The following is a 22,397-nucleotide window of genomic DNA, read 5'->3' as shown; positions in this document are numbered from 1 at the left end:
GATGCTCAGTGGACAGACGTCACACCTGCTTGATGCATCCAGCAATGACAGGCAGTGCCTGGATACACACATTCCTGCTCTCCACCTGCAAGGTCCTGACCTGTCACTTGTCATTCCATAAAATATATTGAGCTCCTACATGCCAGGCCCTCCGCTGGGCCCCTCAACACACCTCACTTCACCCTCATTACAACTGTCATATAAAGGTCATGACTGTCACCTTCCAGCTGAGGAAACTGGGGCCTGGAGAGGTGAAATGACTTCCTTCAGCTCAACAGTAGAGATTCCAACCTCATTCTGCCTGGCTCTCAACCTCCATCCTCTCTGGATGCATCTTTTCTCTGGGTTTCTGAGGTTACCTGAAGCTTTAGTAAAGGAACCAAATTCATTTGGTTTTGCCCTCTTGGAAGATTTTGAAATTTTGTGTCTTATATTAGGAAAACTCGAGCTTATGCCGCCCTTTGGTGACAGCGTTCACTCCTCATGGGGAAAGGCCTCCCTCATTGCCTGACATACCCTTCCAGCCCAGAGAAGAGCAGAAGAGGCAGGTGTAATGACCTTTGAGCTTTGTCAAAGGATCCAGCAGGGCGTGCTTATTTAATATTTGAAAGAACACATGCATGAATGAATGGTATTTTGCTTACATGCTCCCCACTTAGCACATAGCACACGTGTTAAGATGATCTCTTGTCTGTCTCTGCCTCCACTCTAAATTCCTTAAGGGCAGGGACTGTGTCTACTTCATCTCTGGATCCCAACAAGCAGCCCGAAGTCTGGCACAAAAGAGGGTCCCCGCAAATATTACACATTATTATAAATAAATATTATAAATAGGGGAAGACCTTGGAATTGATCCCTGGGCTTCAGTAAGACTCTTAAGTCCTGTGAATTTGGCACACCTCTAAACAGCAGTGGCACCAGCTAGTTTCAGTAAGTGGTTTTATTACTGGTTAGATTTTACAAATTCTGATATTTGAACAGACTTCCACCTTAAAATTCTAAAACAACAAAGCGACTGTTGGAGGGGGTTTGATTTTTTTCCTTTTTTTTTTCTTTTTTAGGACTATTCAAAGTAACAAACTTTTTTTTTTTTTTTTTTTTTTACATTTTTGCTCTGGTCATAAATATACAGAGAGAAAAAGAGGGAGAGAAAAATGAACAAGTCATCCAAAGTATGGAGATAAAACAGTATTCCTAAGGCACGTGGCAGTCTTTGAAAATACAGAAGCTCTAGCCAACTTAAATTATTTGTTGTTTTTCCTCGCTCAGTCCACAAAACTGTACAGTGACACAAATGTTGTGTTGCAGATAGATCTTCCAAGTAATTCCAGTCCACACCGCTGTGTCTGCAAGGGGCGTAGTTATTTTCTTCCTCATTTTCCAGGCGAGATCCTAAAATGTGGTTAGTTAGTTGCTCAAAGCCTCTATTTTAAAATACACTTGGAATTCAACTAAAGATAATTTCTTTTTTAAAGAAATTGTGGGGCGGGGGCGGGGGGCCAAGAATCATTAGAAAAGGTTGGTAAGAGTCGTTTGCGAGGGGCTGTGAGGCTCGCGGCCCTCCAGGTTGCCAGGCACAGAAGTTAAGACGGACGTCACAGTCGGCAGGGTGGGGCTAGTCAAGTCTGTGAGGGTGGTGGGCGTGCTGGAGGGGCTGAGCGAGGCGTTGGACAGCTCTGAGGCCGGTCCCGACGGCGTCCCCGTCTGCAGCGCCGCCTCCGTCGACTTGTCCACGCCAGTGTTTTCCTGCCGTAAAAGGTTGCGCCTGAACTTGGCCCGGGCGTTCTGAAACCAGACCTGCGTCGGGGAGAGGGAAGGGCTGGTCAGAGGAAGGCAGGCAGGACGAGGAGAAGAAGGGCAGAGCATGCCTCCGGACTGCTTAACTCAGAGATGCCAATCGGTGTTCTGACGGAATGGGGGGTGGGGGAGCTGTGTATTAAAAAGTTGGGCTGGCAATATTTTGTTTTGTATTTTTATTGTTAATACAATAAAAATGTCCTTTCCTCGAATTGCCTGTTACTGGGTTTCCCCTTCTGTTAGAAGTTTCTCAAATATTGTAGCCACTAGCCACATGTGGCCACCCAGCACTTGACATGTGGCTAGTAGCCCCAAGACGGCTGGTCTATAGGTGAGAACCACATCAGATCTGAAGGAAGTAGAATATCTCGATGGTAATTTTTATTTTGATTACACGTTGAAATGACAATATATTGGACATATTGGGCCAAACAGGATATATCCTTAAAATTAATTTTACAGGTTTCTTTTTGCTTTTTTAATGTGGCTACTGGAAAGTTTTCAATGTAAAATTACATATGTGGCTCACATAGCATTTCTATTCTGTTCTGGGAGATTCACACAAACCAAATCTCGATCATTTTTCACCATGGTTGAGAGGTTTGTTTTTTTGGCAGTCGCCTTTAAGCGGGCAAGAGATCCCACAAATTCTTGTGGGTACCATTTTTCAAGTTTTTCATGGCAAGTCTGGGAAATACCAGAACGATGTAAAGAACATACAGGAAGCAGTCAATAAAGAGTTACTATGAGGAAGAAAAAGACGCAGCTCCTAATCCCTGCCGCTATCTGCTGGAGAAGCCGCCAGCATCCTGGACCACTGGGTTTCAGGTCTCAGGGCGGAGTGGACAGAATGGGAAGAGCTGCCCGATGAAAGATTCCCTCTCCCGACCTGCCATGTCCCAGTATCCTTTACGAGGGAGGTGGGGTGGGGGGCCCAGTTACTGAGCTCCGCGTGAAAAGAATGCCCAAGAGAGAGAATAAGGGTTTGCTTTCATTTTCCCTTGAGCACCGACACATGCACACATTCGCACCCACACCACTGCACACAAGCCTGTACACACAAAGCATCGATACTTATCTACACAGCACCTCCCAGCCAGTATGCCCACCCATCGAAGTGCACAGAGAGATCCCGCTGTACCCCAAGGTCCTCAAAGTACTTTGGGAGAAGCCAAGAAAATCTGGGGGGAGGAGGGTTGGGGGATGGGGTGGGAGGTTGTATCTCCCAGAGAAAAAAGCCCAAAGGGCAGGGCCCCTTCCCTTCCCTTCGCGTGAAGAAAACACTCGCCGGAAGCCTCCCGGTAAAACAGAGGGCCTTGGAGAACTGAACAGATTCTAGGGTGTCCAGCTGCGTCCTTCCAGGTGCGCCTGCATCTCCTGTCTTCCCAGTGTCTCAGACAGGGATCAGAAGGGCCAGCCCTCGGCCCCACCCTCCCCTGGGGACCACCCCAGCTCCAGGGGCCTGTGGCCTCAAACCCTCTTTTTGGTGGCCCGATACAACTTGGGCTCAATTTAAAAGCACAGCCTTTAAAATCCTGGAGTAAGGAGGGAGATGCAGACCCTGTGAAGTCGGGAAACAAAGCTCTCTCCCGCTGGATCTTTCCAGGAAGAAAGCACATTTTCCCTGGCCTTTGCCCAAAGCAAGCCCATCACCTCTTCTGGGGGCTTGCAAATAAGTACAGCGCTTCTAAGACCAGCCTCGATAGGCACTTCTTGTGATGGGGGCTCCTTCCCTGCCCGGCCTACAGAAATCTACAGAGGTGGGACTCTGTGTCCGTCTGCCCAGAGAATGACCGATGGAGAAAATGATGGAGAAAGCCCCCAGACACCCTCAGAGAGAAGAGGCGACTTCCCCAAAGTAACACTGCAGATTGGGGATGAGGAAGCCTGGAGCTGTGACTCTCTTGCCACCGTCCTGTCCTGAGCATGTGTGGCCCTGTGAGCGTCCCCGTGGGCCTGACTCTCCAAGTGGTAGCAGGAGCGGGAAGCCCCAGGGGCAGTGCATCGCCCATCGGTCCGGGGCTCCAAGCCCTTGGGAAGGGCGGGAACAGTTAATTGCTGGCTGTTTGCTATTTCTCTGGCGTTGCCCCTAACAGAGGTTTGTAAACAATGACACCATCTTCCACAACTGCCTTCTCTGCTTTACCGAATCTGAGGCGCTGGGAATCTGGTGGATAAAAGTCAACAACTCAACTAAAAGCCAGCTGCTGCGGGGGTTTGTGTGGAGTTTGTTTCTCACCTTAAGCCAGGCTTCACCAGAATTCTCCTGGGTATTTCAAAAAAAATCTCCTCCCAAGAGGTTGTTGGGACAGGGACCTTGTCTAAGTCATCTTTATATCCCTGGGGATATGGCAGAGGGACTGGCAAAGATTAAGAATCAGTCACATGCATTGAGTTAATAGTAATACTAACAGATAACATTTACAGACCTCTTCATGCCGGGCACCCAGCCATCCTCTAACATGCACGGTCACAGGTTATCTCCATGATAGGCCAAGTAGGGAGGTACTATCATTATCCCCACTTTACAGATTTAAAACCAGAGAGGCTTGGAGAGGCAAAGTCACTTGCCCAAGGTCACACAGAGGCCAAACTGAGATTAAGATCCAGGATTATCTGCCATAAAAAGTCCATGCTTTCCCTACCACATGATCCGGAGTGAGTCAGTGAATGAATGAATGAATGAATGAGTGAATAAACTCAGAAGCAACTATGATGTAGTGGAAAGAGCACAGGCTGTAGCTTCCAGCTCTGGTTCTGCCACTGACCAATCAAGTGACCCCTGCTAGTCCCTTACCTCTGGGTCTGCCTCAGTTTCCCCACCTGTACAACAAGGGAGTTGGACCACACCATATGATCTCTATGGCCTCTTGGAGTGCTGACAGGCTGCGATTCTCTGGCAGCTGCAACAAGGAAGATGATCTGCTCTACCCACCCGTCTTCTTGAACTGACAGCCCTCTCTCTTCATCTCCAGGGAGTGCCTCAGTCAGGTGCCCAGGGGATCCCCAGTAGGTCCTGGGTGGAGGAGGAAGCCCACATGGTTACATGGCTCCTCCTCAGACACCCCCTGGCCCTGAAGGCTGAGCTTTGCCTCGCAAATCCCCTTCCCCAGGATTCTTTCATCAAGGAGACCAGGAGGGTCAGTGGGAAACCCACTCTGCCCCACAGATCCCCTCCAGGGCCACTAAGGAAACCAGCCAAAATACCAACGCTTCAAGACCAAAAGTGTCCACTGGCGGTTTCTTTTTATGACATCAAAACCAATGGCTGCATCCAAAGCATCTGACCAGATGGGACAAGTGGAAGTCACCACACAGCCACTCCACGCAGTCGCAGAGGAAATGTCTTGTGACGAATGTTATGTGAGAAAAAAAAGGATAACAAAATGACATCCTCTGGTATTGCAACTTCATAAAGCAAATAATAACGACGAATATTATTCACTCAGAAGGCAACGTCTAAGCAAAGTTCTAAGGATTTTACACATATGAACTCCTGTTAGTGCCTTACAAGGTCAGCACTGATATATTATCATCAGGTGAGGAGACTGAGGCCCAGAGCCCAGCCAAAGACGCAGAGATGAGATGTGCATCCCAGCAAGCTGGGCCCACGTCCCTACCCACTACTTAACTCCCAACTGCACACCTGGATTACTGGTTTCCTGTGTCTTCATATGGGTAACTTTCGCCCCTAGTTTTCTAACCTGCCTGTATGGTGGTTCTATTATTTTATAAACTTTAAAGAAAGTTTTCTTTAAAGAATAAAAAATAATGAGCAGTGGACTGGATATCAGGACCCCTTAGGTCCAGTTCCAGGGCTACAACTACATTGTTCTGGGGCTTTGAACAAGTCACTCCACCTCTCTGGGCTTCAGTTTCCTCTCTTCTAAACGGAGAGATTTGGGCCAAATCACCTATGAAATTCCATCCAACTTCAACCATCTGTGACTAGATCAAACACTCTGTACAGCCCTGTGCAAATGACATGCAGAACAATGCTCACTCTCCCCATTTTACAGGTGGGGAAGCTGAGGCTCAATGAACTGAAGTCCTAGTTTAAACCTCACCTCCTCAGGGAAGCCACTCCTGACCATCTCCCTCCCCAGGTCAGGTCCCCGTGTTTATGCTCTCGTTGTACCCCTATATTTTTCCACCCTAGCACTTCTTCTATTTTATTTTTGTCAAGAGCTAAATAAGGGTTCTGTGGCCAAATACACTTGGGAAATGTTGGACTAGACAAAGTTGAATCTCTTCAAGATTTCTCAATGCCTGTATTAATGCCAGTGTGCTCTGATCTCGAAGAGAAGGATGCAGTCAATCTTTGGCATTTCCCAAACTTATTTGGCCCTGGAATCATTTAAAGATATCTTTACTATGAGATATTTCAAATATACAGAAAAATATAGAGGTCAATCTTATCACCATTTTAATTATTTATACAGTACCTTGCTGGACATTGTCTCCCCTGTGGACTGTACATTCCAGCCGCGCCTGTTCATTGCCAGGGTCATCACTGAATCCTCAGTACCTCATGCCCCGCCCAGAACACAGCAGGTCAGTGTATTTGTTGAAGTGAGCGAATGGAGGAAAGCTAGTGTCCTCAGTTCTTGAGTTCTCACATAGGTTAATGATGACTAACTGGTCATCTGAAGAATGCTTTTAAACTGCTGGTTGTTAAAATGTATTTTCCTTCAAAGTCACACTGGGAACCCCTAAGGAGACGTTCACCCATCCAAATCCATCAGCTCACCAGCCCCTTCCCCAGCCTAGGGCACCTTAATATTCTGCCTTCCTAATCCTTCCCCAGGAAGGAAGAGAGGCAATGCAGAGGCGCATGGATGTGCTGAGCAATGCTCTCCAAGAACTGGTAAAGCTTAATGTCTTAATGGACTTCGGTCCGAGGAGCCATTCTGTCTCCCGGTCACCTTGCCCGCTGGTGACAAGTGAGTACTGTGATTGTCATGCTGCTGCTGCTGGTGACAATTCTGAGCACTTTTTACACCCCTAGGGCTTTACAACAGAATTCCTGCTTTCCTACCAAGACATGGCATCTATGACTCACTCCTCCCCTTGTCCCCCATCTGTCCTGCTGCATTCGGCAGCTACATCCAAGGGGGGGGTGGTGCTGAGAATCACAGTCCCTACACTGTGCCGTATTGGAAAGAGCTGTGGAATCAAACCAATCTGGGCTTGACCCCTCCCATCACTTATTAGCTGTGAGACTCAGTGCTAAGGGTTTTAGCCTCTCTGAACCTCAGTTTCCTCATCTGCAAAATGAAGATAATTAAAATTTTTAAATGTGTGCAAAAGGGGATGGTAGACTGAACCTTACTAGGTAAATGTGTATGAAATTAATATTTTTGAGTCCCTCACATATACTTTATAAATTACGCTTTATGTCATCTTATTTACGCCTTGCAACCACCTAGTGAAGCATGGTTACCATCCTCATTTTATAGCTGAAGCTTAGAGAGGTTAAGTCACTCCCTCATAACCATTCAGAGAGTAAGTGGGAGGGCCGAGTCTGGGCCTCGTATCAGCTCCAAATTCCAGCAGGGATACTGCATCCCGGGCCTGCCATGTTGATGCTTATGCATTACAGATTCAGTAACAGCCTAGAATCCCTACACACACACACACAGACACACACAGACAGACAGACAGACACACACACACACACACACACACGCCCTACATCATCCACTTCTGGGAACACAGCCTCAACCTCAACCTGCCCTGCCCTGCAGACTCTCTCCACAGGGTCGCGGTGGACCACAACCTGCAGGGGGCACCCAAGGCCTAGCACAATTAAGTTTGTGTAGCCAGTGATGAGAAGCCATTTCATGGGCACCTACTTTGTCTACTTTGTACCAGCAGGCACCATGCTGGAGCCTTCCCATTCATTGTCTCAATCCTCAGGAATCCTCAAGGTACAAGCTATTATTATCTCCACTTCAAAGACAAGGAACTGGGCTCTGAGAGGAGAAGTTAAAGTGCCCAAATCACATTGTCGTTATGTCAGAAAGGACTTTAATCTATATGTTACCTTCCAAAGCCACACCACCAGCTGCCTCGCCCCAAACTGCCCCCATCCCATCTCCCCCAGTTGGCCCATCAGTAGTCAGAACACCTGGGAGAGAGCCCCACCCTGTCAATGCCTGGCTCCTGTGTCCTCAAGTAAATCACTTCACCTCACTAGTTCTTAAGCTCCTCATCTGTAAAATGGGCAGGAAAATATTAAGGTAAGGAAGACAAGTGGCCGGAAAGACAAAGCTTTGCAAACTGCTGCATAGTCATGAGCTGCTGTGCTGTTAGGGAATACTAAGCATTTGTGCAGGAGATTGGGAGGTCTGGGAGGAGGGAGAACAGGGGTCTGATGTGTCCTGTGGATATGACTGCCCTCACCCCAACAACGTACAGGCCATAAACGATACTCACACTCAGAGGCTGTCACTGCTGGGTTGGCTTAGAGGAGAAAGGGCAATGCCCACTGATCAGACGCGCCTGGATGTGGATCCAGCTCTGCTACCTACCAGCAAAGTGTGACTTGGGGCAAGTGGAAATCATTTGGGCCTCAATGTTCTCTCATCTGTACAGTGGAGGAGAAGGGAGCATGATGCCTGATAGTGAGGACTCAATGAGCAAGTGTACTTCATGAGTCTTTCAACACATAGTAGACACATAGTAGAGCGCTCAAACATTTATTGATTAGTGCTTCTATCAGTGATTCTCTCTCTCAACTAGTCCCATGCCCTGGCTTTTCTGAGTCCCCATGGTGGAGAGGGCATGCAGGTGTGAACAGCCCTGGCTCAGGAGTCTAGGGGAGGAAGAGCAAGTCTAGACCCAGGTCACACAGATAAACCCTTCCTCACATACAGGGTAGGTAATTGGTCTCTCCCCTGGTCTCCCACAGAAACTCCCTCCCGACTGATCACACTATGGGGAAACTGGTTGTGGGTCTGTCTCGACACCTAATAGGTGAACTTCTTCAGGGCCAGGACTGTGGTTCATTCACCTCTGTGTCCCCAGGGCCTGGTGCCAATAGCTATTTGGTCAGATGAAAGAATGAGAGATAACTATGCTGGAAATCCAATGTGTTCCTAAATCAAGCTTCCTGCCTTACCAAGGCCAGCAGAGATCAGCTCCCCACTCCAGATTCAGACCCAACCATGGACATTTACTCTTTATTTCACTTAATCTGGATAATTGGCGAGGTATGTGCCCTAATGGTGCCCATTTTACAGATGAGAAAGCTATGGCTCAGAGAGGGTAACTAATTTGTGCAAGACACACTGCCAGTGAGTAGACGGGCAGAACGGAACCCAGCTCTGCCTGACTTCAAGTCCCTGTTCCTGCCCCTGCCTGCTCTTAGGGCTTTTTTCACGGGTCCCTTTTCCCCCACCAACTCACCATAAGGGCATCTAGAGAGAGGAAGGACTACTAACCAGAGAAAAGGCAGCAACCACAGATCCTGCGTCCAAATTCGCCCAGGGCTGAGGAACAGAGGGGGCGCCAAGAAGAGTCGCCCTACCTAATCCCCAAAAGGAAAAGTCGAAGGCAAACGGACCAGCGGGATCTGAGACCCCAAGGGGCCGCCTCTTCTAGAGCCCTAGTCAGAGGGACCTTGGGCAAAACGGATCCCAAACAGGAGGGGCGGGGCCTGCGGGGAGCTCCAGGGCGGGGGGCGGGCCCAGAGAGGCGCATCGGCATCTCATTGGCGGGTCCTCAGCTCCCTCCGCTACGTCACTGAGACCGCGCGAGACCAAACTGCGCCAGACTCGTCGCGGTGCGCCTGGCTGGCAGCCGGGGGCCTGGGCGCCTGGACTCCAGGCTTCCCGGAGATCTGCGGACCCTCGCCCGCGTCACAGTCCCATCCCGCCACCAATGTCACCTCCAAAATGCTTTCTTAAAAGTTCTAACAGACTCGCAAGAAAGCTTAGGGTGGCTTCACAGCCTTCGGTGTCGTCACCATCACCCTCACCCACTCGGTGTCGCCACCCACCCCCGGGCCCTCAGTCCTCAAAGACTTAGGGCTAGGGGGTCGGTCGGACTGGCCTGCCCTCAGATTCCAGCACCACTCCTCCTGCTGTGGGACCATAGTCAACTCACTTCATCTCTCAATTTTCTTACCCAAAAATGTGCATTGTTATCCCTACCGTCACACGTTCTGAGGAATAAATTGGTTAAACTAACTATAAAGGGAGATATTCTCCCACCTTATCATTGTACAGATGTGGAAACTGAAGTCCAGCCACCAGAATAATTGTTTATACTAGTTAATATCAGTTAATTGATTATTCTAGTTAATGTTATCCTAGCTACCATCCACTGAGCGGTTGTCAGCTACTGTGATGGGCACTTACATTATCTCAATTGCTCCTCCAATAAGCCTTCAGTGTAATTTCTTGTGCCCATTTCACATACAAGGAAACTGAGGCTCAGAGGAGTTAGGTGACTTGCCCAGGACCATGAAACGAGTAAGAGGAGGAGCTGAAGATTTAAAAAGTGGTGACCCAAGGCTCTGCCACAAGTTTGGGTCATACAGGCAGCTGGGATACCTGTATCCCCAAATGGGGTTCTTAACATTTTGGGGGTGGTGGACAGACCCTTAGGGTATCTGGTGAAAGCTCTGGATCCTCTCTATCAAGAAAGCACCCTCACATACAAGTGCAATGCTGCTTGTTTTCAGAGGCACCCATCTACTTCCACCCAGGGGATCTGCCCTAATCCCTCTCCCTTACAAACCTTGCTTCTGGGAGAGTCTGAGAAGCAACAAAGAAACAGAAGGTAAATCTAGAGAGAGACAGGAAAGAGAGAGAGAGAGAGAGAGAGAGAGAGAGAGAGAGAGAAACTAGAGAGAGCAAGTGAGGAACAAGAAGCAGAAGGAGCAAATGGCTAACAGCAGGTGCCTTGGACGGGCATCCTGGTTTAAGGGGCCAAGGTTGCCAGTGGGGATGTGGGGGGAAGCTCTGGTTTAACTGAAATGCTTGAACCTTTTACAACATGAGCATATTTGAGTGTCACTTGGGTAATAAATAGCAACTAAGAATTGCTTACAAGCAAGAAAAGAGACTGTGTAGACAAAGAGGACAGAGGGACACACAGACACAAAACAGAAACACTGAGGGACAAAACTTGAAGGAGAGAAGACAAAGTTAGAATGGAAAAAAAAAAAAGATTGAAATACAGCTAGAGATAGACTGAAGAGATGGAGAAAGAGAACAGAGAAAGATAAAGAGATAGGCGGACGTAGAGCGGAAGGTCCTTCCAAGGCCCACGGCCACTGTGGGATTCCACCCCAGGTCCTGACGCCACAGATGCCCCCACCCCTAGCCCCGGCCTGGCTGACCTGGAGGACCCGCTTGGTGAGGCCCGTCTTTTGCGCGAGCTGCTTCAAGTCCTTGGCGTCCGGGTTGTGGTTAATGGCAAAGTAAGACTTCATGGTCCGAAGCTGGTGGTGCTTGAAGGAGGTGCGCATGCGCTTCGTCTTCTGGCTGCTCGGGTACGGCTGGTCGCGGTCCAGGTGCTCCGCATCGTTCTCGTTGCAGCTCAGGGCTGGGGAAGGAACGCAGAGGCAGCAGGTGAACCTCCTGGCCCGGACCCCCACAACACTGCCAAGTCCACACCCACCCCACGCTTCGCCAAATGTTTCTAGCCTCAGAACCACACGGTGGGTGCTGCACCCCGGTGAGGTGGAGGTATTATCCCATTTTATAGATTTATAGGGGAGTTTGAGGTTGAGAGAGCCATCTACCCAGGGTCATTCAGCTAGGAAATGCTGGATTCAAACCCAGCTCTAGGAGAATCCAAAAACCATTCTGAGCCATCATGTTACAATAATAATAGTAATAATAACAACAGCTACAACTTGTCAATGACATTCAACTCCACAAGATGTGCTAAAGGGCTTTACATGCACATTTTCATCCTCAAAACAACCCTTTGAGCCAAGCATTATTTCCCCCTTTTTACAGATATTGAAACTGAGGCTCCGAAAGGGAAGTCACTTGACTGCAGACGCAGGCCCATGATCTCCCCATTTCTCCCTGCACTCCCTAAGGAGGAATGCAGTCTCCAGTCTCCCCTGCCCCTTCCCCCCACACAGTGTCTGGGGCAGGCACCTGGAAGTCACAGGCTTCAACTCACTTTCCATACTCTCCACTCACTTTCAGTTCTCCCTCATCAGTTCCTACAACCAAAGGTACTGCACGATCCCTTAGCCCTGGGCCACAGGCACTGGGTCGAAGGTTGGAAATTGTATTTTGTAGCTTAATCCTCACCACTGCCCTATGAGGCAGTTGTTTCCCAGTTTGACAAATGAGGTGAATGAGGCAGGGAGGTTAAGCTATCTTTGGAAATCTCATGGAGTGGCAGAGTTCTAACCAAAAGGGAAGGAAGCTGGAGGAAAATATTAACATGTATGCCACACCCAGGGTATGCCTTTGGCTCTACATACATGGGGGGAGGGGGGCTTCACTACTGCTCCAAGGGGTGGCTACTGCTATTCACCCCACTTTAGAGATGAGGAAACTAATGCTAAGGAAAATAAAGCCACACCATTGGTTATGGCTGAGCCTAGATTCAACACTGCAGTGCTTGCCTCCTTGCTGTTTCTTTCCCCTACACCATAAAGGCAGGCAAAGATGAAGCATGACTCTTTGGGGAGCCCGTCCCCATCCAGAAGGGGCCCAGCTGGGCCTGCCAATGCCTGGAAGGCACTGGAGTGGGGGACAGGGATGGAAAACTTGGGCCTCAGAAAGTTGCTTAGCAACCTGGTGGCTGATGGGGACACGCAGGACCCCTCTCCAAGATCCCCTCAATACATCCTGAGCCATTCCACACATAAGGTCTTACTTTGGGGAATGCCTCATAAGAGATTAATTCATTCCCCCTAAAGTGGGCAACTGGGAATATATCTCCTGTCTCATCACATGCCCATAATAGAGCTGCAGATTTAGCAAATAAAAATACAGATTGTCCAGTTAAATTTGAATTTCAGATAAACAATAAAAATTTTTTTAGTATGATGTCTCAAATATTGCATGGGACATACCTATACTGAAAACTGCTTTGTTGTTTGCCTAAAATTCAAATATTGCATGGTATACACTCATACTAAAAAATTATTCATTGTTTATTTAAAATTCAAATGTTGTATGGGATACACTTACACTAAAAAAATTTACTTGTCGTTTACCCAAAATTCAGATTTAACTGCGAGTCCTGCATTTTATCTGGCAATACTACCTCAGAAGTACTCCTGCTTTCCTGGTGACCTACTCCTCCCCTGTCCAAGTGAGGAGTGGTCCCTTGCAGAAAAATTTCACAAGATGCTGGTCTTGTCCCTAACCTAGGAGTTGTCAGCAAGTGGCTACACCTCCTAAGGGCTCCTCCCATAGGCACCCAGGCACCCAAGTCCTCCAGCCAGGCTACTCCCACTGAGAGTGCTCAGGGTGAACAACAAGGATCCAGCAATTTAAAGGGGATCACAGAATGACTCCAAATGGGATCCATGGAAACTGCCCTGCCCCCACTGTGGGGAGCAACCCTCTTCTTGCCCCTAGTCCCCAGCTCCACGGGAGGGGGGGGCAGGCCTCCCCACAGGGGATCTCTGGGCCCATTCCTCCGCCCAGCCCCTGCCTGGGCCTTGCTGCTGTTAATGAGCTCCATGGGGACCCTGGCGCCCCACGAACCCAAGGGACGTGCCCTGAGTGAGGCCTAGATGGGGGGAGGTGGTTGGGGGAGGGAGAAAGAAAGGGCAGAGAAAGGAAAGAAAGGGACAGATGTAGAAAGACAGAGAGAATGGAGAGAAAAGGAGAGATGGTAGGGAGGGAAAATGGACAGAGCCAGGAAAAAAGAGAGAAGAGCAGAGGAAAAGAAAGCAGTGGATATGGAGAGAACCAGAGAGAGACAGCTACAAAGACAGAAAGAAACCAGGAGAGACACAGAGAGAGCCTGAGGGGACAGCAAGGCCCGGAAATAGCAGGGATGTTGTGTGGTGGAGGGTCCAGGCCAAGGAACTGAATCCCAGGTCTCAGGGAGACTGGGTCCCTGCGGGGTGGCTTTTTCGAAGCTGTTACAGGCTGGGGAGTGGTGAAAAGGGGAAAGGGAGAAAAGGAGAGGAGGGCAGAAAAGGAGTCGGCCCAAGGCAGGGAGGCCGAGGCCGGCCAGCGGCTGGGGCAGGGGGCTGCGCTGGGGGCAAAGAGGCTGTTGAGCCCAGATTTGGTCGGTGCCCCAGGCCCCGCACTCTCGCCCCCAGCTCCCCAGAAGGATCGCGGTTCCCCAGGATTGGGTCCAGGGAGGAGCAAGGGGATGAGGGAAGGTGGAGGACCAAGCTTTCTCTCTTTTTTTTTTTTCCTCTCAATTAGGCCGATTCAATGGAGCTAAAGAGCTCGTAAAATCATGAATAATTTACTCGTGATCTGTTATTAACCCATCGGGTTTCGAGCTCTTGTCGCTGGGACTGAACCTGTAATCAAATCTGACTTCGCCTCATTTTACTAAAGACTAGATTGTAGGTTCAATTGTCTAAATAATGGATTGGAATCAAATCAGTAATTACGCCGCCAGGCACACACACACACACACAGAAAGCTGGGGCTGGGGGAGGCCCGGGCATCCGGCCGGTCCGCGCGGGACTCCCGTGGCCGCGGCGCGCAAACCCGGGCGCAAAGCGTGCGGCCCGGGCCCCTCACGGGCTCCGGCAGCCTTGTTCGCGACCCCGGCCGGCAGGCAGCCACGCTCTGGGGTGGGGTAGGTTTCAGTTCCGCCTCTGGGACCTGGGCTGCGCTCTCGGACCAGAGGGGCAGCCAGAGAAGGACCGCCGCGGCCATCGCCCCGGAAGGACTTTCCGACCCTGCGGCCCCGCCGCTCTGACTGCCCTTCCCTGAGCGAAGCGCCGGGCGCACCGACGGCGCCCCCTCGCCACACTGCCCGAGCTCACCGCGCTGTAGTTAGATGCCGCCGCTCCTCCACCGGACTGTCCCCCACAGCGATGGGCTTTGCAGGGGGTCCGTGTGGCTGGGCCCCTGGGTGCGGGACACACACAAACAAGCTCGAGTCCTCACAGTCAGAATCACGGACACACGCACACACACACTTGCCCGGACACACCTCCGAAATCTCACCCTCCACGGGGCCCTCTTTCCAGTCCCAGAGGCCCCGCGGCCCACACTGCGGCCATTTCTCTCCTGCCAGCGCCGGGAGGGGAGGGAGGGGGACAGCAGCCAGACCGGGGGAGGCCTGGCCGGGCTGGAGCGGCGAAGGAGGCTCCCCCTTTTCCCAACCTAGTCCCGGGAGCCCCGAGTAAGCGAGCCGCAAAGCCACCGGCGGCACGCAGTGCGCGGTTAAGCCCGGGCCAAGGCCAGAGACGTGAGCGTCGGGAGAGAAAGAGACAGGAACAGAGAAACGGGAGACGCACGCAGAGAGAGAAAGTGGCGCCTAGAGAGCCGAAAGGAAAAAAAAAGGAAGAGAGGGACCAAAGAGAAAATGACGAGATGGCATGCGTGGGGAAGTCTCGTAGAGGTGCCAGCTCCTCTGAAACTCAGCCTCCAGCCACATCTTGCTCCGTGCGGCGCGGCCTCGCCAGGCAGGGCGGCGGAGCAGCAAAAAGCACAAATACACCTCGGTACCTCCTACCTTTCAGTTGCAAACCCGGTTGCGAACCTCTCTGCCCGGGAAAACACAATCCCGCTCCCAACCACCACGCGCCCTGTGGCCCAGCCCGCCTGCTGTTCCTACTGGAGGCCGACCCCACTTGATAAATAGACCGGCTTTGTTTTGGGGGACCTGATCTGGACTCCGTGTGGTCTATTCAGGGTGGTGGGTGACGAGGGATGGAAGTTTTGCAGAGCCGCATCTCTGGTAGAGCCTTCAACAAATATTAAATCCGCCTCGCAGACCTGGCCGCAGCCCCCTCACCATTTACCAGACTGGGGGCTGTATTTTCCTCCCAGCTCCGCACACCAAGACACACATGCCCCACGATCACCCAACAAGCAACTTCGTTGGAGCGAACAGGGGATCCCCACCCGCCTCCCATCCCACCCCCCGCCCCCCTCCCCGCCCCGAGCCAGCTCAGATTTTTAAAAATCAAAATAATCCTGACTTCTTCCCCACCACAGCCCTCTCCGCACAGTTCAGGGTTTTTGTTTTGTTTTGTTTCCACTTGTGCATTGGACTAAGGGGAAAAGGAGAAAGAAAACAAAGTCTCCGAATCCAATCCTGTCGCAGACGAAATAAAGAAAGTAATTGCAAATAAACTCTATCAAGTTCAGAAGCCCAGGGAGTCATAAACCTTTCCCGGCCGTGCAGACTTCGGGCAGATGTTAATGGTTCAATTTGCTGGGCCTCAGAACCCCCGCAGCTGTCCTGAGCGCGGAGGGACGCGGGAGGGGGCAGAACCTCTCCCGGAACAACCCGGGGTTCAAAGATGCCGGAAATGCGAAACAAGTCCTCCACCCTACCCCGCCGGCTCAAGGCCAGGCCTACTGGGTCCCAACCCGGGGCGCCGACTTTGGAGGGTCGCGGATCTCATCCCAGCGCCCCACTGTCACCCGGAACTCAGAGTAAGAGCCCCCGGGGGAAACCGAGACCTGGCAGAGCAGGAGGATTGGGTGGGACACTACGACCCACTTTTTCTCAAAGGCTCCTGGGCCCAAGTTTCCCGAGCCTGCCGCACTCAGGACACTTCGCATGACCCTGGCTGCAGGCCAGGCCAAGCTCGGTGCCCGAGGCCACAGCCAGTGCTTTCTCTTGGGACCCCCGCCACTCTGCTTCGCTCATCCATCGCCCCAGATCCTCTCCCTCAGCCACGCCAACCTAGAGCCTGTTTGGTGTCGGCTCTGCCTTGTTTTCTCTATCCTTGCACTTTCTGCACAGCAAAGTGGGTAAAAGGCCCAAACCAAAAAGCTGTTTCTAAAAAATTTCTCAGCGACATGGTCCTGCACCCAGAGCATCAGGACCATTAATGCACCCTCTCCTCCCGCTCCAGCCGAGAGCGCAAGGGCTGGAGACCAGGGAGCTAATGTCCCTTCTGCCAGGTCGTCCGGTGGGCCTGGGGAAGCTAAAGGCTGGAGTACCCAGAGTGCTATAAGTATACATGTATAAGACACTGAAATTCACTCGGCTCTTGGCCACTGACGCAGTGCACTTTCCCTCAACCCGTCGGGGCGCTCGGGGCGCCTCACACTCACCAGCGTTGTAGGCCGCCAGGTCCGCCCCGGGCCCGGGGCTCTTGCGCTTCCTCGGCCGCCCCTTCTGCACCGTGCCCACGCCATTGTAGTAGGGAAGACCCAGAGGGTTGGCCCCGGCTGCACCCAACCCCGCGCTCTTGGCCGCGGCAGCTGCCGCCGCTGCGGCTGCCACATCCGCGTGGTTGAAGTGCGCGGTGTACTCGCCCTGCAGCAGCGCCTCGAAGTGCAAGCGGCAGTAGACCAGGCTGTCCTTCATGCCGAAGTGGTCTCCCGTGGTCAGCATCTTGTTACACGTAGTGCACGTGAAGCAGTTGAGGTGATAAACCAAGTCCCGAGCTCGCATCACCATCTCCGAGGCCGAGATGCCTAGGTGGCAGCGGGCGCAGCGCTGCACAGAGAACCGCCTGTAGGGACCATCGAGGGAGGGACTGTGGGGACACACGGTTGGGTACCCCCCCATATCCCTCCTCCAAGTACCATTGCTGCCACTGGCGGAACTCCACTCCTCAAGACTGGCAACCAGGTCTTAACTTGGAGGATGGGGGGAAGAGGGAACTAGATTTCGGCCCAGGTCTGGTCCTACCCTGAAATATAGTTTCCCTTAACCATTTTCATGCCTACAAAGACTTTACCCAGAGTCTGAGCAAGCCCTAGGAAAGCCTTTGCTCGGCAGTAAGGGGAACTTCCCAGTTACCCCTTCCTCAACCTCCACAGCAGTGCCTGGGCATCCTACAGACGTTTGTAATTTGTAAGAAACATAGAGAGGGAGAGAGAGAGAAAGAGAGACAGACAGACAGACAGACAGAGAGAAAGGGAGAGGAAGAAAGAAAGAAAGAGGGAGAGAGAATAAGCAGACCTAACCCTAAACCCAGAGAGGAGAACCAAGGAACCCGGAGTCTGTTAGTGATTCCCGTTCTTCAGTCCTGGCCAGTTTTCACTCCCATCTCCAGGAAAGACCCAGAAATGCACCCAATCCAATCCCCCAGCTCTCCCTCCAACTTTGTTCCACACCAGCCTAGACTGCCTGGGTTTGGGCGGAGGGGGGTGCCTGTTTCTGTTCCCTCTAGTTGACCCAAGAAACTTCAAAGGGAGAAGGGTGCAAGGACCCCCAACTCGAGCTTATTTTTGGTCTAAGCTAAGAAGAGGACACTTTCTGCTTTTCTCTGGGTCCCTACACTTCGCAGATCTTTCCAAGATTTCCCTCAAATTGCTGTTTAAAAAGGATGTCATCCAATTTGTACTGGCTTGGAGAAGGGAGGACCTAGGTAGGGAACCCTCCCTTGGGACTGGAGGGAAGGCAACCGGAGAAGATTGCATCTGAGATGAGGGGTCCTGGGTGCCCAGGGCAGTGGGTCCCGAGGTGGGGGCTACCTGTAGTAGTCTTCCTTGCAGTAGATGCTTCCATCCTTGCTGAAACAGGTGAGCTCCGACTCCAGGTTGAGCTTGCACTCGCAGCACTTGAGGCAGCGCATGTGCCACTGTTTGTCCACCGCCAGCAGGTAGTAGCGGTCGGAGATCTTGCCCCCGCAGCCGGCGCAGAGCGCAGCGCGGTCACTGCTGATGGACGGCATGGTCTGCGGAGGGAGGGAGGCGCGAGTCCGCAGCGCCTGCGTCAGCCTGCGACCCCGCCGCCACGCCACGGGGAACCGGGCACCTGCAGCTCCCTCCGAGGCTCCAGCTAGCCCTAAACGCGGGGGTGGGGGTGGGGTGCCTGCCAGGGTGTGCGGTGCTCTTCCTGCACCCCAAAAGGCCCATATCCAGGGGCCTCAGGACCCAGGCCCGCCCATGCAGCCCAAGCCGGCCACAGGCCCAGGACCGGCTGCTGGCCTGGATAGATCTTCCTCCTTACTTCTCCCCCTTCCTGTCCCCTCTGCTCTTTTCCCAGAAAGGCTCATGCTGTGTTTGGGGACTGGGGGCAGCAGTGGCTACTTCAGCCAAGCCCTCCAAAAGCTTCCCCCAAACTGTTTCTTAAAGGAGCCACTCTGCTGGGTCCCAGGAAAAGGGGCAAGATGACCATTAAAAGTCACCCTCCACACAGACTCCTCTCCAGAGACTCGGTGGAGCTCCTGGCCCCTAATCCCAGTGATCTCTGGATCCTTAAGCCGAAGGTTCAGGCCAGGGCAAATCGCGGGGCAACCTCTGCCCCTCCACCACCTCTGCCACATTGTCTGGGGCCCTCTTGGGTCCTGGGAGATGGTGAGTGGGGTGCATGGGCACCCTCAAAGTCTCTGAGCGCAGGATAGGCCCAATCCAAATCCTCTCCTAACCAAACTGACAGGCTGAGAGGGTTTAACTGGGGAAGAAGAGCTCAGAAGCAGAAGCACTGGGGCTGCTGCTCTTGCTTTCCAAGCAGAGAAGCTTCGCTTGTGCTCCCCACCTCCTTGGCCTCTAAAGGTCACTTCTGGGCCTGGCTTGGGCAGCGTCTGCTCATCGGGCCCCCAGGGAGGTCTGAGGCAAGGAACTGGCTATTTGGGGCTGGGCTGGTGGAGCCAGGTGTGGAGATCCGAACGGACTCTCCTTCCACAAGAGCCAGGCCAGAGCCTGAACTCCCGGCCCTAACCGAGCCAAGTCGGGCCAGCCAGGAGGCCCAAGATGCGAACAACGAAAAGCCCTAGCCTAGAAGACTTCGACCCCTGAAACTGCGCTGGGACGGGAACCCCGATTGCCAGGAGGCGGGGAGAGGCCCAAGTCGGCTGGAGCCCCAGTGCTGCCGGTTTGTTCGCCTTCCCCGCGCCGCAGGCGGCGCCGCCAGCAGCCAGAGCCGAGTGGTGGAGGAGAGCGCAGGGCTGGCGACCAAAAAGCCCGTTGAAGTGAGAAGAGAGCCATCGGGCCGCGGGTAGGACTTCGCTCCCACTTCGGGAGAAATGCTCTCTTCCACCCTCAGTGTCTGAAATTTCGGTTTCAACCTTGTTTCCCTCCTCCGCCAGCAGCCGGGTTTCCCCTGAGCCGGGAGCTACGGGCCTTGCATCCTGTCCGCGGAGCCCCAGCGTCCAGTCCCGTGCGGCACGAAGGACGCTCCCCAAATTGCCCCCAAACTTAGGAGAGCAGAGGAGCAGACCGAGCCGGTCCCGTCCCAGCTTTTGGCCCCGACCCCGCAGCTGTGCGCCTACCGTCTCCGTGTCGCCGCGGTCGATGGCGGAGCTGATGGCGGGAGCCTCGCTCTTGGCCCTGCGGTCCATCTCGTCGATGACCCCGTGCACCTCGGGGCCCGACAGACTGTGGAACAGCATCGCGGCGGGACCGGCGGGGCCGGGGGCGCGGCTCCTCCGCGGGAGGGCTTGCCCCCCGCCTCAGCTGCCTGGCGCTCCCCGCGCTAACGGGCCCGGTGCATAGCCACCGCGGCCCCGGCCCCGCCCGAGCTCGGCTGTGCCCCCAGGCCGGGCTCCGGGCCCCGGGCGCCCGCGGGCCAGGACGCCTCCCGCCGAGGAGCGGGGGCAGCTACATCGCGGGGCGCCTGGTCGGCGGCGCCAAAGCCAGGGTCACAAGGGCACGGGGCGGGTGGGGGGGTGGGTGCGGGAGGGGGCGAGAGACCAGGGCAGAGGTCAGCGCCCGCCGCGGGCGCTTTCACGCCGCGGGCATCGCCCGCCCGTCTTCGGCGCCCCCGGCGCAAAGCAGGAGCGCAAACTCTGCCCGAGGCTGCGACGGCTGCGGTCGGGGCTCACCCGGGAGCGACTAGGTGCCCGCGGCCGCCCAGCTGCCTGGACCGCTCCCCTCCCCGGGATGTGCCCCCAGCCCAAGGCAACCCGCCTAGGCGCTGGGTCGGCTACTGAAGTAGGGGTTTCTCGGAAGCCGGCGAGCGGAGCAGAGACACCGGGAGAATTGAAGAAGAGGAGGAGGAGGAAGAGGAGGAGGAGGATGGAGGAGGAGGAGGAGGAGGAGGTGGAGGAGGAGGAGGAGGAGGAGGTGGAGGAGGAGGAGGAGGAGGTGGAGGAGGTAGAGGAGGAGGAGGTGGAGGAGGAGAAAAAAGGAGGAGGAGCAGAGTGGGAGGAGGAGCCGCCGGCCGCGGGCCCAGCCGCGCGCAATGCTCTCCAAGAGCGCGCCGAGCCCAGCCCCGGCTCTGCAGTCCGCGCCAGCCAAGCGTCCGCGCCTTTTCTACAGCCGCGCCTGACATCACGTCCTGCTGCCGCGCCATTGGCCGCCCGGCACCCCGGGCCCTGGCAGCGCGTGCTCCGGGAAGGCGGGAGACCCGAGAGGGAGGGGAGCAGCTAGAGGAGGAGAGGAGCGACGAGATGGTGGGAGCTGGTGGGCGAGGCTGGAGGGCGGGGGCGGGAGGGAGGAGGGAGAGCGCGGGGTTTAGAGTTTTAAGCTACAAACAGTTTCCTGCGATTGCTTCGGGAAGGAAATTTAAACCCTCTTTCCCCGCCGTCTCCATCCTATGAAGGCGCAGCCGCCAGAGGATGCTTGAGGAGGTCTCACTCTGGTCTCCCTTCGGCCCGGAGCCGCCCCTCGGGCACCGGCTGGGGAGGCCTGGGAAGGCAGGCCTTGGAGCAGAGCTGGGAGAGCCTTGGGCCGCTTCCCGCCGAGTTCTGCCTTCGGCCCAGGCTCCGCGCCGCGGGCTGCGGACTGCCGCGCAGGACTCCCGCGGACCCGGCTGAGCCAGAGAGGCAAGAACCGGTGGGAGCTGTGGCTCCTGGGGAGTGGGGCCAGCCAGCTTATCCTCCCTTCAAGTGAGCTAGGGCCCAATTAATGGTCCAGCATGCAGCTCCTCGCTCTTCCCTGTCTCTCTCCAGCCTGGAAGAGTGGGTGCGAGCATGGCTGTAGGAACTAGGAAAGGCATGGGTTCGGATCCTAGTTCTGCCATTCACTTGCAGTGTAACCTTAGGCAAGTGACTTAACTTCCCTAAGCCTGTTTCTGATCTTTAAGTGAGGGACAGGAAAGCCCTCTCCACTTGGATGTGATGAGTGAAAGAGATCACGGCTGTAAAATGCCTGGAACATAGTAGGCACTAAGCAGATTCTTTCATCACTTCCTTTTCCCTCTCCCCCCTTTCAAAAACTTTCCCACTCCGAGCTACATTAGGCATCAGTGAGGTTCTTAAAAACCACAGGCCCATTCTCTGTCCGCTGGGTGCCTCATGCCACAGACCCAGTTACTGAAGGGCATCCATCCTGCCTCCTGGCAGCACCACTTCTCCACCAACCTGGCCTGCCGCCTAAATCCCAACTGCCACCCCACCCCCCAGACTTCAGGCTCAACCAAGAATCTCTTGGGAGCGATACCCGGGTGTGTGGTGAAGCGGGATTTAGGAAATAAAAGGTGATTGTAGAGAAAAACTGAATGAGCTAGTCAGTTATAGAGTCCCGTCTCCTGGCTCTGCTTTGGAGGCGGGTTAGTGTGAAGTGACTTGATTGCCAACAGGAGGTAAGGGGCTAGCCAGGATCTGTGTAGTTTATCTTACAGGGCAT

At 53.6% G+C, this 22,397-nt stretch overlaps 1 protein-coding gene across 1 annotated transcript; it reads right to left on the bottom strand.

Annotated features, from left to right (window-relative positions):
• Positions 1–923: 923 nt before the first annotated feature.
• On the bottom strand, positions 924–20,315 carry LHX2 (LIM homeobox 2). Its single transcript, XM_065879026.1, has 5 exons — positions 20,102–20,315; positions 18,363–18,565; positions 16,992–17,395; positions 11,147–11,352; positions 924–1,797 (listed from the first exon to the last, which is right to left on the bottom strand). Exons 1-5 carry the CDS (start codon positions 20,219–20,221, stop codon positions 1,510–1,512), a joined length of 1,221 nt encoding a protein of 406 aa, XP_065735098.1. The 5' UTR covers positions 20,222–20,315; the 3' UTR covers positions 924–1,509.
• Between the last annotated feature and the right edge of the window lie 2,082 nt (positions 20,316–22,397).

The sequence above is a fragment of the Phocoena phocoena genome, chromosome 6, assembly GCF_963924675.1.
Source record: "Phocoena phocoena chromosome 6, mPhoPho1.1, whole genome shotgun sequence".
Classification (NCBI taxonomy): domain Eukaryota; kingdom Metazoa; phylum Chordata; class Mammalia; order Artiodactyla; family Phocoenidae; genus Phocoena; species Phocoena phocoena.
This window is presented reverse-complemented; position numbering and strand designations above follow the sequence as displayed.